Source organism: Cricetulus griseus (assembly GCF_003668045.3).
Source record: "Cricetulus griseus strain 17A/GY chromosome 1 unlocalized genomic scaffold, alternate assembly CriGri-PICRH-1.0 chr1_0, whole genome shotgun sequence".
In the NCBI taxonomy this organism is placed as follows: Eukaryota; Metazoa; Chordata; class Mammalia; order Rodentia; family Cricetidae; genus Cricetulus; species Cricetulus griseus.
The window spans coordinates 62,622,297-62,634,816 of NW_023276806.1; the positions used below are offsets into that span (position 1 = coordinate 62,622,297).

Below are 12,520 nucleotides of genomic sequence, written 5' to 3' on the forward strand. Positions count from 1 at the left end.
GTACAGACCTCCAAACCTCTATGGTTAACTAGTGGCTAGTTCTGCCCTCTTATCTTCAGGCAAGCTTTATTTGTTGAGCACAAACAAGTTATCACCACAGAAGCCTACTCATTAAGAAGCTAGCTGTATTGGAAGGGGGAGGATGATATGGCTTGAGTGCTAGGAGTAGGGATGAAAGGAATGGTAGATTTGGGCTATCTTGTATTTCATGATAAAGGAAAGGACTTCTTGATGCATTTGGCTGAGGAAGAGAGAATGATTACAGTGAAGTATTTTTCCTGGTGGTTGACTGGAGTAGTGTGATGACAAAGGTACACCTCCCTGAACTCTGAGTCACCAAGTGGTTTTAATGCCTTTCATCCTATTTCCCTCTCTTTGATTTAGAGAACATTTGTGAAGAAAATTCCTCTTACTATTTAAAAACCATACCGTTTAAAAAGCAGCCAGCAGAAGAGCACACCTATTTGTCTTGAGGTCTACCACAAACCCCTCTCCCATGATCACAGTTCTTGCTTAGATGCCTTTCCAATGGGAAAGAAAGCCTGTTTCATTCACTCCCCTCTTTGTTACAGCTGTGATTTTCTTCTACTTCTGACACTGGACCTTGTATAATAATTTTCTATGAATCTGTCTTACTGCATTCTGACCTTGAGGGAAAGGGCTGTTGCTATGGATTATAGTCTTCATGTAGTATGGCCCAATGGCTTTCAGCATCCACTCCCAGTTCCTTCTATGTTTACTTAACTTCCTTATAACGAGAGTGCTGGATGTGCATTAGTGTTTTTCCAAGATGGGGTACAGGACTTGTGGAGGAGATAGAGCTGCCAAGACTTAATGACCATCTTAATGTGGTAGCCAATAAGTGGTGAGAGTGAAAAGAAACTGACTGGTAGAGAAGAGAGATGAAAATTAGGTTTAGATGAGCAGAAAAGTTCATTTGGCTGTTTATTGTTTGTTTCTAATGATTTCTGTTATAAGCATTCAGAAACATAGAGAACAAATAGGGTTTAATTTGTTTTGAGGCATTGTCTCATTCTGTTTTTCATATTGGCCTGAAAATTACTATTAGGCTAAACTGGCCTAGAATTTGCTAAGGTCTTCCTGTCTCAGCCTTCTGAGTTTTGTGATTACAAGGACAAACTGCCATGCTCAACTTCATAAAGATATTTTAGAAAATAAGAAATGAGGTCTTCTAAAATTTTTCATTTTATTTTATATGTATGAGTATTTTTCCTGCATATACTATACACATTATAGGTGTACCTTGTGTCTGCGGGGATCAGAAAAGAGTTTTAAAGCCTTTGGAATTGGAGTTATGGATGGTTATGGGTAAATGGACATTTCTTTCCCTCCCAAATAACCATTTAAAGGCTTATATTAATTATAAAGCTCAGTCGATAGCTCAGGCTTATTACTAACTAGCTCTTACATTTAAATTAGCCCATTTCTCTTAATCTATGCACAGCTTGTGGCTTTACCTGTCCGCTAGGATGTCTTGTTTGCCCAGCAACTGGATGTCATCGTCTCTCTCCTCCCTTCTTCCTGCCAGCATCCTCTTAGTCAGATTTTTCTGCCTAACTTTATCCTGTTCAGCTATTGGTCAGTCAACTTGTTTATTAAAGCAATCACAGCCACAAATCTTCAGTGTACAAAGGAATTATTCCACGGCAGTTATGGGCCAACACATGGGTACAGGAACCAAAGCCCTGAACTCTACAAGAATAGCAAGTGCTTAGCTGCTGGACTATCTCTCCAACCCTAAGAAATGAAGATTTATTCTTAGAAAATGTCCATAAGTGGTCATATTTCCATATTAGAGAAAGGAAAAAGCCATCAATATCATTGCTCACCAATCATTTATTGAAGTTTTAATATAATTTTATATTCTACACATGGTCTTTGTTGAAAAGGTTTCCAGAAATGATAGTTTGGGTTACCAGGGATCTTCAAACAGAGGAGATATACTTTCTGTCTATGTGATGGATTAGTAGGTGTCTGGTCAGCTCTCATGACCCATCAATAGGACCTGAGGCTTCAGAGATATTAGTAACAGAAAAGCTCTCTGTGATCTCTATCTCTCCTAAAGGCTTCTCAGTGTGCTTTATCAAAATCTAGACTATGAAGCTTGTGGTTCCTGATATTTTACCCAAATCCATTTCTTCAAGTGTAGTATAAGTCTTCAGTGTACCTTTTCCTGTTTCTAAACTTTAGGGAGAGTGTTCTGCCATTCAATGATTCAATTAAGTAACACCTAAACTGAAAACAAACTAGGAATGATTTAAACCCACAAAGTGATCAAAATGGAGATTGATTAGTTCACCCAATTTACTCCACCCAACCAAATAACTCTAGAATTGCTACTCAAGGAACTGAACTTTCAAAAAACGAGTACTAGATTGCTCTTCAAAAGCATTCTTATAGGTAGATAAGAAAGAGAAGGATGACATAAAAATTCAACCTTTTAAACAGAAGCAAAGATGAATTGGCATGTAGGTTTCTTCATTACCCCTGGTGCTCATGTAGCCTAGTACTGATATACTGCTTGCTCTCGTACGTAATCATTGAGGGGGTTGGGGGAGTTAGCTGTTTTGGTAGAGTGGTTGCCCTGTTGTTCTCTTCTTTGGGACCTCCCACCTCTGTGGGTTTGATGGAAATGTCTTCCCTCAGATCCCTGGCACTGGTCATCTTCATTCTTGTGGAATCTTTCTTTGTTGGGGAAGCTTCTGAATCGGTCTTGGGATCCTTGATACCTCTCATTTTCTTCATGAGTTTGTCTATTCCATTGTTGATGATGATTTTGATCTTTGTCTTTCCTCTCATAGTTTTGCTCATCTTCATGGGTTTGTCTACCATGTCGATGATCTTGGTTTTCTTCATGAGTTTGCCTGTGTTGTCTTTTCTGGTTCTGCTTGTCTACATAGGTTTGTGTATCCTTTGTCTGATGGCTTTGTTCATCTTCATGGGTTTGCATCTCATACAGACTTTCCTGATCCTCAAGACTGTGTCTATCCCAGAATTGAGGATGCTCTTTCTCTTCCCAGTGGCTCTCCTCACTACTCTGTGATTGCCAGTCATACTCGTTGTGGGAGTGTGGCTCTTCTTGCTGTATCTGAGCTAAGAGTTTGTGTTGATTATCCTTTTCAAGCTTCCATGCCTGGTGGTGGGTTTTCTGATCCCTTCTATCCTGAAATCTCTGTCTCTGGGTTTGGTTCACTTCTTCTCTTGAAGTCTGTTGACTTAGTTTTCCTGACCCTCCCGATTGTTCAACATATGAGTGTCTTCTTGTTTCATCAGTTCCTTGGAAGTACCTGTTTTGTCCTTGAAGTTCAGTTTTCCCAATCCCTGACTGCCCACAGTGATAACTCTGACCTTCTCTGCTTGTCTGACCCTGCTGAGAACTCTGGCCTTGCCTGTCTGTCTGACCCTGGTGATAGGTCTGTCTGTCTGTCTGATGCCAACATGAACTCTGGTCTTGACTGCCTGTCTGACCCTGGTGATAGGTCTGTCTGTCTGTCTGATGCCAACGTGAACTCTGGTCCTGATTGCCTGTCTGACCCTGCTGAGAACTCTGGCCTTGACTACCTGTCTGACCCTGGTGATAGGTCTGTCTGTCTGTCTGATGCCAACGTGAACTCTGGTCTTGACTGCCTGTCTGACCCAGCTGAGAACTCTGTCCCTGACTACCTGTCTGACCCTGGTGATAGGTCTGTCTGTCTGTCTGATGCCAATGTGAACTCTGGTCTTGACTGCCTGTCTGACCCTGCTGAGAACTCTGTCCCTGACTGCCTGTCTGACCCTGATGATAGGTCTGTCTGTCTGTCTGATGCCAACGTGAACTCTGGTCTTGACTGCCTGTCTGACCCTGCTGAGAATTCTGGCCTTGACTGCCTGTCTGGCCCTGGTGATAGGTCTGTCTGTCTGTCTGATGCCAACGTGAACTCTGGCCTTGACTGCCTGTCTGACCCTGCTGAGAATTCTGGCCTTGACTGCCTGTCTGACCCTGGTGATAGGTCTGTCTGTCTGTCTGATGCCAGCGTGAACTCTGGTTTTGACTGCCTGTCTGACCCTGCTGAGAATTCTGGCCTTGACTGCCTGTCTGACCCTGGTGATAGGTCTGTCTGTCTGTCTGATGCCAACGTGAACTCTGGTCTTGACTGCCTGTCTGACCCTGCTGAGAATTCTGGCCTTGACTGCCTGTCTGACCCTGGTGATAGGTCTGTCTGTCTGTCTGATGCCAACGTGAACTCTGGTCTTGACTGCATGTCTGACCCTGCTGAGAACTCTGGCCTTGACTGCCTGTCTGACCCTGGTGATAGGTCTGTCTGTCTGTCTGATGCCAATGTGAACTCTGGTCTTGACTGCCTGTCTGACCCTGCTGAGAATTCTGGCCTTGACTGCCTGTCTGACCCTGGTGATAGGTCTGTCTGTCTGTCTGATGCCAACGTGAACTCTGGTCTTGACTGCCTGTCTGTCCCAGCTGAGAACTCTGGCCTTGACTGCCTGTCTGACCCTGGTGATAGGTCTGTCTGTCTGTCTGATGCCAACGTGAACTCTGGTCTTGACTGCCTGTCTGACCCTGCTGAGAACTCTGTCCCTGACTACCTGTCTGACCCTGGTGATAGGTCTGTCTGTCTGTCTGATGCCAATGTGAACTCTGGTCTTGACTGCCTGTCTGACCCTGCTGAGAACTCTGTCCCTGACTACCTGTCTGACCCTGGTGATAGGTCTGTCTGTCTGTCTGATGCCAACGTGAACTCTGGTCTTGACTGCCTGTCTGACCCTGCTGAGAACTCTGGCTGTGTGTCTGATCCTGGTAAGAATTCTGTCTGTCTGTCTGACCCTGGTGAGAGCTCTGACCTTTTATTCCTGTCTGACCCAGCTGAGAACTTTGGCTTTGTCCGCCTTTCTGACCATAATGAAAATTCTGTCCTTTGTTCTTTGTCTGACCATAATGGAAACTCTGGCCTTGTCCATCTGTTTGACCATATTGGAAACTATTCCCTTGTTTGTCTGGCTGACCATAGTGAGAATTCTGGGCCTGTCTGTCTGTCTGACTGTTGCCTGACTTCTGATGAAGCTTTCCATATTGTTCATAAGAACCAGGTTGTTGTCGACTGGTTTGACTAGAATAAGAATCTTGCCGGAATCTTCCAGACTGGCCATGGCTGCTTTGTCGTCTAAATGTTTTTGACTGGCCATAATGAGAAACCTGAGCTGGGTTCTCAGACTGATTTAAGGCAAAGATATATCCTTGGCTTTTGGGCTGGTCATTGCTAGATTTATAACTCAGACTTTGACCAGAGCTAGAGTGTTGATTGTCTATCTCAGACTGATCAGAGCTATAATCTGTGTCTTGTCTCTCAGAACAACTATGGTAGGAGTCCTGATGGAATTTCTCTGACTGACCATGGTGGGAATCCCTGTCTTGTCTCTCTGACTGACCATAGTGAGAGTCTGTATCATGTCTCTCAGAGTGACCGTGGGAGTCCTTATCTTGTCTCTGAGACTGATCATGTTGGACATCCTGACTCTGTCCCTCTGACCAGCTGTGGTGAGAGCTCTGCCCATCTTGTCTGCCCATGTTTTCTGGAAACTTGTGGCTCTGCATCCCTTTCTGACCCTGTTCTTTCTGGGAGGAGGTTCCAGCTCCACACACCTTACTATCGAGCTTACGATGGCAGGCTTGGACCAATTGGAAGACCAACAAGAGGTATTCTTGAAAATCAACATATCCATTTCTGTCTCGGTCCAAGTGTTCCAGAATGATTTCCACAGTGTCTGGGTCATTTGGTCTCTGTAACAAGAAAGAAAAAGGAAATGTTCCTTTATGGATGCTGAATATACAATATACAAATCTGTCTTAATGCCCCAATCCACTCTCAAACAGGCTGTCTTCCTTCCTTCCTTCCTTCCTTCCTTCCTTCCTTCCTTCCTTTCTTTCTTTCTTTCTTTTTTTTTTTGAGAAACCATTCATGTGCAAAGGCTTGGTTCTGGTTCTGGTCCTAGTCTTTGATCAGCTCATCCTTTGATGAACCAATTCGGGTATGACCACAGGGCACAGACAAATGTATTAACAACTAATTTGAGTCATTATCTTTTACATGGTATAGCCCACATGTTTATATACCTCTTTGTCACTACACTGCGGCATTCTTAAAGGAAAAGAAGTTAGTTTTATTCATGTTTGTATCCTTAGTAACTAGAATTGTACCAGTATGGAGCAGGTACTCAATGAATCCTTCGTTAACTAATGAATAAATACATGAGGAGGTGTATGCACAGGATTGCAGATAGAAAATATGAATGGAAAGTTTTAAAAAGTTATTTCCCAATACTTTGAAGTTGTCCTGTGTTTTGTTCATTTACAAAGGTGTGTGTGTGTGTGTGTGTGTGTGTGTGTGTGTGTGTAAGAACTACTGAGATGTGTGTGAGTGTGTGTGTATGAGAGAGAGAGAGAGAGAGAGAGAGAGAGAGAGAGAGAGAGAGAGAGAATGCATGTATAAAAACTACAAAGGAGCTATCTGAATTAGAAGATGCTTACCAGTAAGTACATTAATGGTGGGGAATGACCAATAAAACACAAATATTACTAAGATATTCTGGATACAGACATCAGGCACATGCATTCCACTTCACAGGATCAAGAATCTGTGTATCTTACCCGAAGGATGTCTCCAAACTCAGTGAGAAGCAGCTGCTTCAACTCCTCCTTGCTCAGTAAAGCGTGCTTCCCGTGGTGTTCAGCATATTTCTGGAATACCTTACTCACATTGAGTATGCTGTTAAGAAGTTTAGGCATTCTGGCAAATACAGGTGAATCTTTAAAAAGGAAGAAGCAAAGAAAGGAGATTTTGTTTATGCTTTGGATGAAGACAGTGTCAGCATTTCCAGAGAGTGGTTTCTTGGGTTTGGGAAAGAAGTTTAAGAAACCATAGAGTCCCTTCTTTGTCATAATTTTAGTCATTATGTGACCAACACTCGGGCTCCAAATATCATATATGATCATGACAGTGATTCAAAACAGTTTTTCTTTTCTAGAAAAAGGCAAATTCTTTAAAAAAAATTAGACATGTGTAATAGATAAAATACATGCCTTACACTCTACTTTGGGTGGAAGCTGCTTGGCTGAGACTCTCTTGTAAGAACAAAAATGAAGAAAGGTTAGCCCAAAGAGGATGGGCCAGAGGTGAGCACAGTAGTATGTAATTTTCTAACAATGCCTGGTGAGAACAGGAAATGCATGCCATCGAAGAGGTATCTATTTTCTAAAGTCTCCTTTAAGCAAGGAAGAAGGTAAAATATCCCTTTCAGTGGTCCAAGAAACCTTTCTGAGAAGTTAAATTCTAGAAAATTCTTTTACCTGCTTATTAAATGGAATCAGTTAATGAAAACAAAAGTTACAGAGAAAAATTGCAATTGGACACATTGCACATATGATAGACAATACATAGTCAGGTTAACATTGGCTATGTTGGGCAGTGGGGGGTGGACTTCTGCAATCTGTATACCAATATTCCTTCTTATGCTGCAAAAATTTTCTTTTTGGTTTTTCAAGACAGGGTTGCTCTGTGTAACAGGCCTAGTTATTCTGCAACTTGCTCTGTAGGCCAGGCTGGACTGGAACTCACAGAGATTCACCTGCCTCTGACTCAAGTGCTGGTATTAAAGGCATGTGCCACCACTGCCCGGGCATGGTACAAAATTCTAGTACCTGTGCTTATAGGCTTCTGAAAATGAAATGCCAACTGTAAAACACAGGCATACATTGATGCATGTTTATGTAAGTGACAAATAACAGACTGCATGGGACAAGCTGAGTCTTTTGTGACCATTTATTATAGTGAAATTGAGTATTGCTGAGTCCTCATTGTCCAGGGCCTTGCCTAACTTGTACAAAAGGTAAATACTCCTCTACAGAAAAGCCAGCTATCAATTAGTCACTCAGACGCTCAGTTTTGGGACATTGAGGGCCCACATTTCACAAATTTAGAGGTAAGCCACACTTGAATTCATTATATTCTAAGATAGAGCCATGAGAAGCAGCAGAAAGGTGCCCAAGAGTGTCACCAACAGGAAACTGTCTCTGCCATCCATACTCTTGGATACTGCTATTGCTCCAGCATGCATGTCTTACCTGCTTGAGGAAGAGTGAGCAGAAGATGCAGGAGCCAGGGAGGGTGGCAGAGGCCTGGAAAACCATCCTATTTATAGGGGTTTTAATTATCCTACTAAGTCATCCCAGGAGACACCCATTCAGTGCTAGGGCCTGAATCATTCTGGGCTCAACCCAGCTCAGCCCAGTCAACCCAGCTTGACCTCCGCAAACCGTTTGGTTTATTTACTTCCCCCATTTGCTCACAAACCTGTTTGTCATTGTAGTAGGTGACACTTTTCAAGTCTCAGCCCCACTTAATTAAGGGAGTGTGTGTACTACATGGTGCGTGGGTCAAAAAGAGAGGTTCCTGATGAATTGATCCTTAGAAATAGTTAATTGCCGAGGCTAATGGGGGTAGACAACAGTTAAATCATACCAAAGAAAGATGGGTATACATTCTATTACAAAATCCCACTCAAGTAGAGATCAGGGAGTCTATGCATTTGGTCAGGATATAATTCTTGGAAAATATGTCTTAAACTTCTTTTTTTTTCTTGTAAAAATAGATATTCGTATATCCTACTGACCTATTTTTAATGGCTATTCTTTTCTGCAGTCTAGTAGGAGAAGTAGTTGTATGATCAGTTTTAGGGACATATTGGGTGGCAGGTGATGAAGGTAGCACTGACACTTGAGTGTTTTCTGTTGTTGTTTTGTTTTGTATTTTGTTTTTTTGTTTTTTTTTTTTTCAGGACAGGGTTCAGGACTGTGTAGCCATGGCTGTCCTGGAACTTATTCTGTAGAACAGACTGGACTCATTGAACTCAGAGATCCACCTGCCTAAGTCTCCTAAATTCTGGGTGGAATTAAAGTTGTGTACCACCACCACCCAGCATGGCACTTGAGTCTCTAAGTCTTACTAAAAAGCTGGAGTTGGGGGACAACCTGGAAGCTTATGATGTCTGTGAGATAGAGAGATTGTTCAGGACCTGGGCCTCCACTTATTTCCTATCTCTGTAACACCTGTGACACATCCCTGAAGTGTCTTGGTCATAGAATGTTTAATAAGTCTTCAAGGATTAAGTGAATTTATGAATTGTGGACACATTGGAGAATCTCCTGTAAGGAACAAAGGGCTTGAGATTCACCTGCCTTTCTGCTTTGTCTCACAGGTGCCAGTTGTATATAATTACAGATGCAAAATATAATCATATCAAATAATTGATTATGTGATTATATAATTAGTTACACAATTGATTATATAATTGATCCCCCAGTCAGTTATTTCTAATGACACTTGTTATTATTTACTATGTCTTTAGGGATTTTGCAAAGGAATCATAAAAGTTCAGAAAGTTTTACTAATTGGACTAAAGAGCCTTCACATAAGAAAGGTTTTGAAAGACCAGTGTAAGACATGCTTAGTGTTCAGTAATTAGTAAATCTAGCTGGAATCCTTTGGGGCTGGTCCTGGGGTTTCTTCAACTCCAGTTTTGTAAGCAAGATTTACATTGTTCTTTGGAAGAGAAGGGAAGAAAGCAAAGACCAAAGTTGCATAGTTGAGAACTCGCACACAACTTAAATTAGCTTGGGTGCCTAAAGTGATAAAAGAGTAGAGGTAGAAAATTTGGGAGCTGAAAGAGAAATTGAGCTTTTGGGTCTTAATTTATAGATGGGGAAATTGAAGTTTCTAGGTATCCAGAGTGACCTGCTGAAGGACTCACAAGGCTGACAGAAGCCAGGCTAATGTACATTTACCTCCCCAGCACAGTGCACTCTCCTTTCCCCCTCCCTTTCCCTCCCCTCCTCTTTTTTCCCCTCTCCTCTTCTCCTCTTCCTTCCCTTTCCTTCATTTCTTTACTTCTGTCTCTCTTTTCTGAGGTATGATCCCACTATTTAGACCAGGCTAGCCTCGAACTCGTGGCAGTCATCCTGTCTCAGTCCCTCAGTTACTAGGATTACAGGTGTGTTACCACACCTGGATAATATGCACTTTATGCATATTTTATGCATTCTATGGAAGATATGCTTATAGGCCAGAGCTCAACATTAGCTGTCTTCTTCAGCTGCCCCCACCTTACTTTTTAAGACAAGGTCTTTCACTGAATCTGAGCTCACTTCTTCTAAAATTAATTTTTATTTAAATTAAAATTAATCTTATTTTACATACGAATCCCAGTTCCCTCTCTCTCCCATCCTCCCATTACCTTCCCCATTCCATCCCCCCATTCACCCCTCAGGGAGGGCAAGCCCTCCCATTGGGGATCATCAAAGTCTGTCACATCATTTGGGGCAGGACCTAGGCCCTTCCCCATGTATCTAGACTGAGAGAGTATCCCTCCATAGGGAATGGGCTCCCAAAGCCCATTGGTGCACTAGGGATAAATACCGGTTCCATGGCCATAGGCCTCATAGACTGCCTAGGCCCCCCAACTGATACCCACATGCAGGGGGCCTGGTTCGTTATTATGCTGATTCCCCAGCTGTCAGACTGGGGTCCTTGAGCTCCCACTTGCTCAGGTCATCTGTTTCTGTGGGTTTCCCCAGCATGGTCTTGACCCCTTTGCTCATTGCTTCTCTCTCTCTACAACTGGATTCCAGGAGTTAGGCTCAGTGCTTAGCTGTAGATCTCTGCTTCTGCTTCCATCAGCTACTGGGTGAAGGCTCTATAAGGACATTTAAGGTAGTCATCAATCTCATTATAGGGGAAGGACATTTAAGGTAGCCTCTCCACTATTGCTTAGATTCTTAGTTGGGGTCATCCTTGTGGATCCCTGGAGATTTCCCTAGTGCCAGATTTCTCCTTAAACCCATAATGGCTCCTTCTATTAAGGCATCTCTTTGCTTGCTCTCCTAGAAGGAGTGTGGGGAGGAGAACATGAGGAATTTTGTTGTTGTTTTTGAGACAGGGTCTCTTTACATAGCCCTAGAATTTACCATGTAGATCAGGCTGGCCATGAACTCACAGAGAACTCCTAAGTGCTAGGATTAAAATTGTGTGCCACCATTTTTGCTAACTTGCTGACCAGCAAGCCCCAGGGCTTCCCCTGCTCTGCCTCCCCAGCACTGGGGTTATGGGTACATGCTGCTGTGCTGGATTTTTGCATGGATGCTGAGGATCCAAAGTCAGACCCCCATGCTTATGTGGCAAGTACTTTGTCAACTGAGCTGTCTCCTCAGCCTTCCCAGTTTTCATTCTTAAAAGCCATTAGTTTGGTGTTGGAGAGATGGCTCAGCCCTTAAGAATACTTGATTATCCTCAAGAGGACTGATTTCAGTTCCCAGCACCCATATGGTAGCTCACAACTATCTGCAACTATCGTTCCAGGGTATCTGTGTCCTCTTTTGGCCCTGTGTGCACCAGACATTCATGTGGTACACAGATGTACATACAAAAACACTCATACACATAAAAATAAAAGTAAATAAATCATTTTTAAAAATCTTTTAACCCCACTAGGCAGTAGGATACATAGGAAGAAGGGTAGGTTTGGCCAGTTAGAAATAATTATATTTGCATGTCTATAATGTTAGCACTAGGGAGGCTATGGCAGGAGGATCACAAATTTGATGCCAGCCTAGGTTTCATAGTAAGATTCTTTTTTGTTGTTGTTTGTTTTGTTTTGTTCTGTTTTTGTTTTTGTTTTTGTCTTTTTTCCCCAAGACAGCATTTCTCTGTAGCTTTGGAACCTGTCCTGGAACACACAGGAGGCATAGTAAGATTCTCATCTCAAACAAACAAAAAGGGAATAATACATATTGTGTGTATTTGCCATGTACTGATGGAATCATGGGATGTTCTGGGTAACAGTGGGCAGACATACATTTGTAGGAGGTGGAGGCTTTTTTTCATTTGGAAGCAACATTTTGAGATTCTGTGATTCTGATCTCAGGTCTAGCAGGGACTTTCATGTCGTATTAACTTTGCTTTGTTCAGTTTGAGAAGGCTCACTCTCCCTCTATGGAAAATGGAGACAGCAGTCATGGCTGCCACTTTATCAGCACCTATAAATCCTATGAAGACCTATGCCATTCTGATTATTATTTCTCAGTGTATTTTGATGCTCCAAGGTAGGAGGTTTGGAAACCAGCAGCTATTGAATCTCCCATACTAGCCTCAGTTAGGGTTTTTTATATGTGCTGTTATTCTAAACTGCCAGGGTAAGTCACAGAGGAGGGAATATTACCTCCATTTTCTAAACAAGGGAACTACGGGTGAGAGAAGGCTAAATAATGGGTTCAAGGCTATACTGCTGGCAGCTCTCTTAGCTAAGATCTGAACCCATGTCTTCCTCATTCCAAAGCCCTTATTCACAGACCTGTTTTGCTTCCTATTCCTCAAGGAGAGAAATAGTTTCCCACACAGACTAAAGTGAAAAAGAACACAGTAACTTACTAACGATATCCTGTGAAGGCATCTAGCAT

The 12,520-nt window shown here is 42.5% G+C and overlaps 1 protein-coding gene across 1 annotated transcript in view; it reads right to left on the bottom strand.

Annotated features, from left to right (window-relative positions):
• Positions 1-1,839: 1,839 nt before the first annotated feature.
• Rptn (repetin) overlaps positions 1,840-12,520 on the bottom strand; it is a 42,105-nt gene continuing 31,424 nt past the window's right edge. The window contains exons 2-3 of the mRNA XM_027393391.2: positions 6,662-6,819; positions 1,840-5,794 (exon numbers count right to left, since the gene is read on the bottom strand). Of these exons, the coding sequence (XP_027249192.1) occupies positions 2,525-5,794; positions 6,662-6,799 (3,408 nt within the window). The 5' untranslated portion in view covers positions 6,800-6,819 and the 3' untranslated portion in view covers positions 1,840-2,524. The remainder of the gene's footprint in view (positions 5,795-6,661; positions 6,820-12,520) is intronic.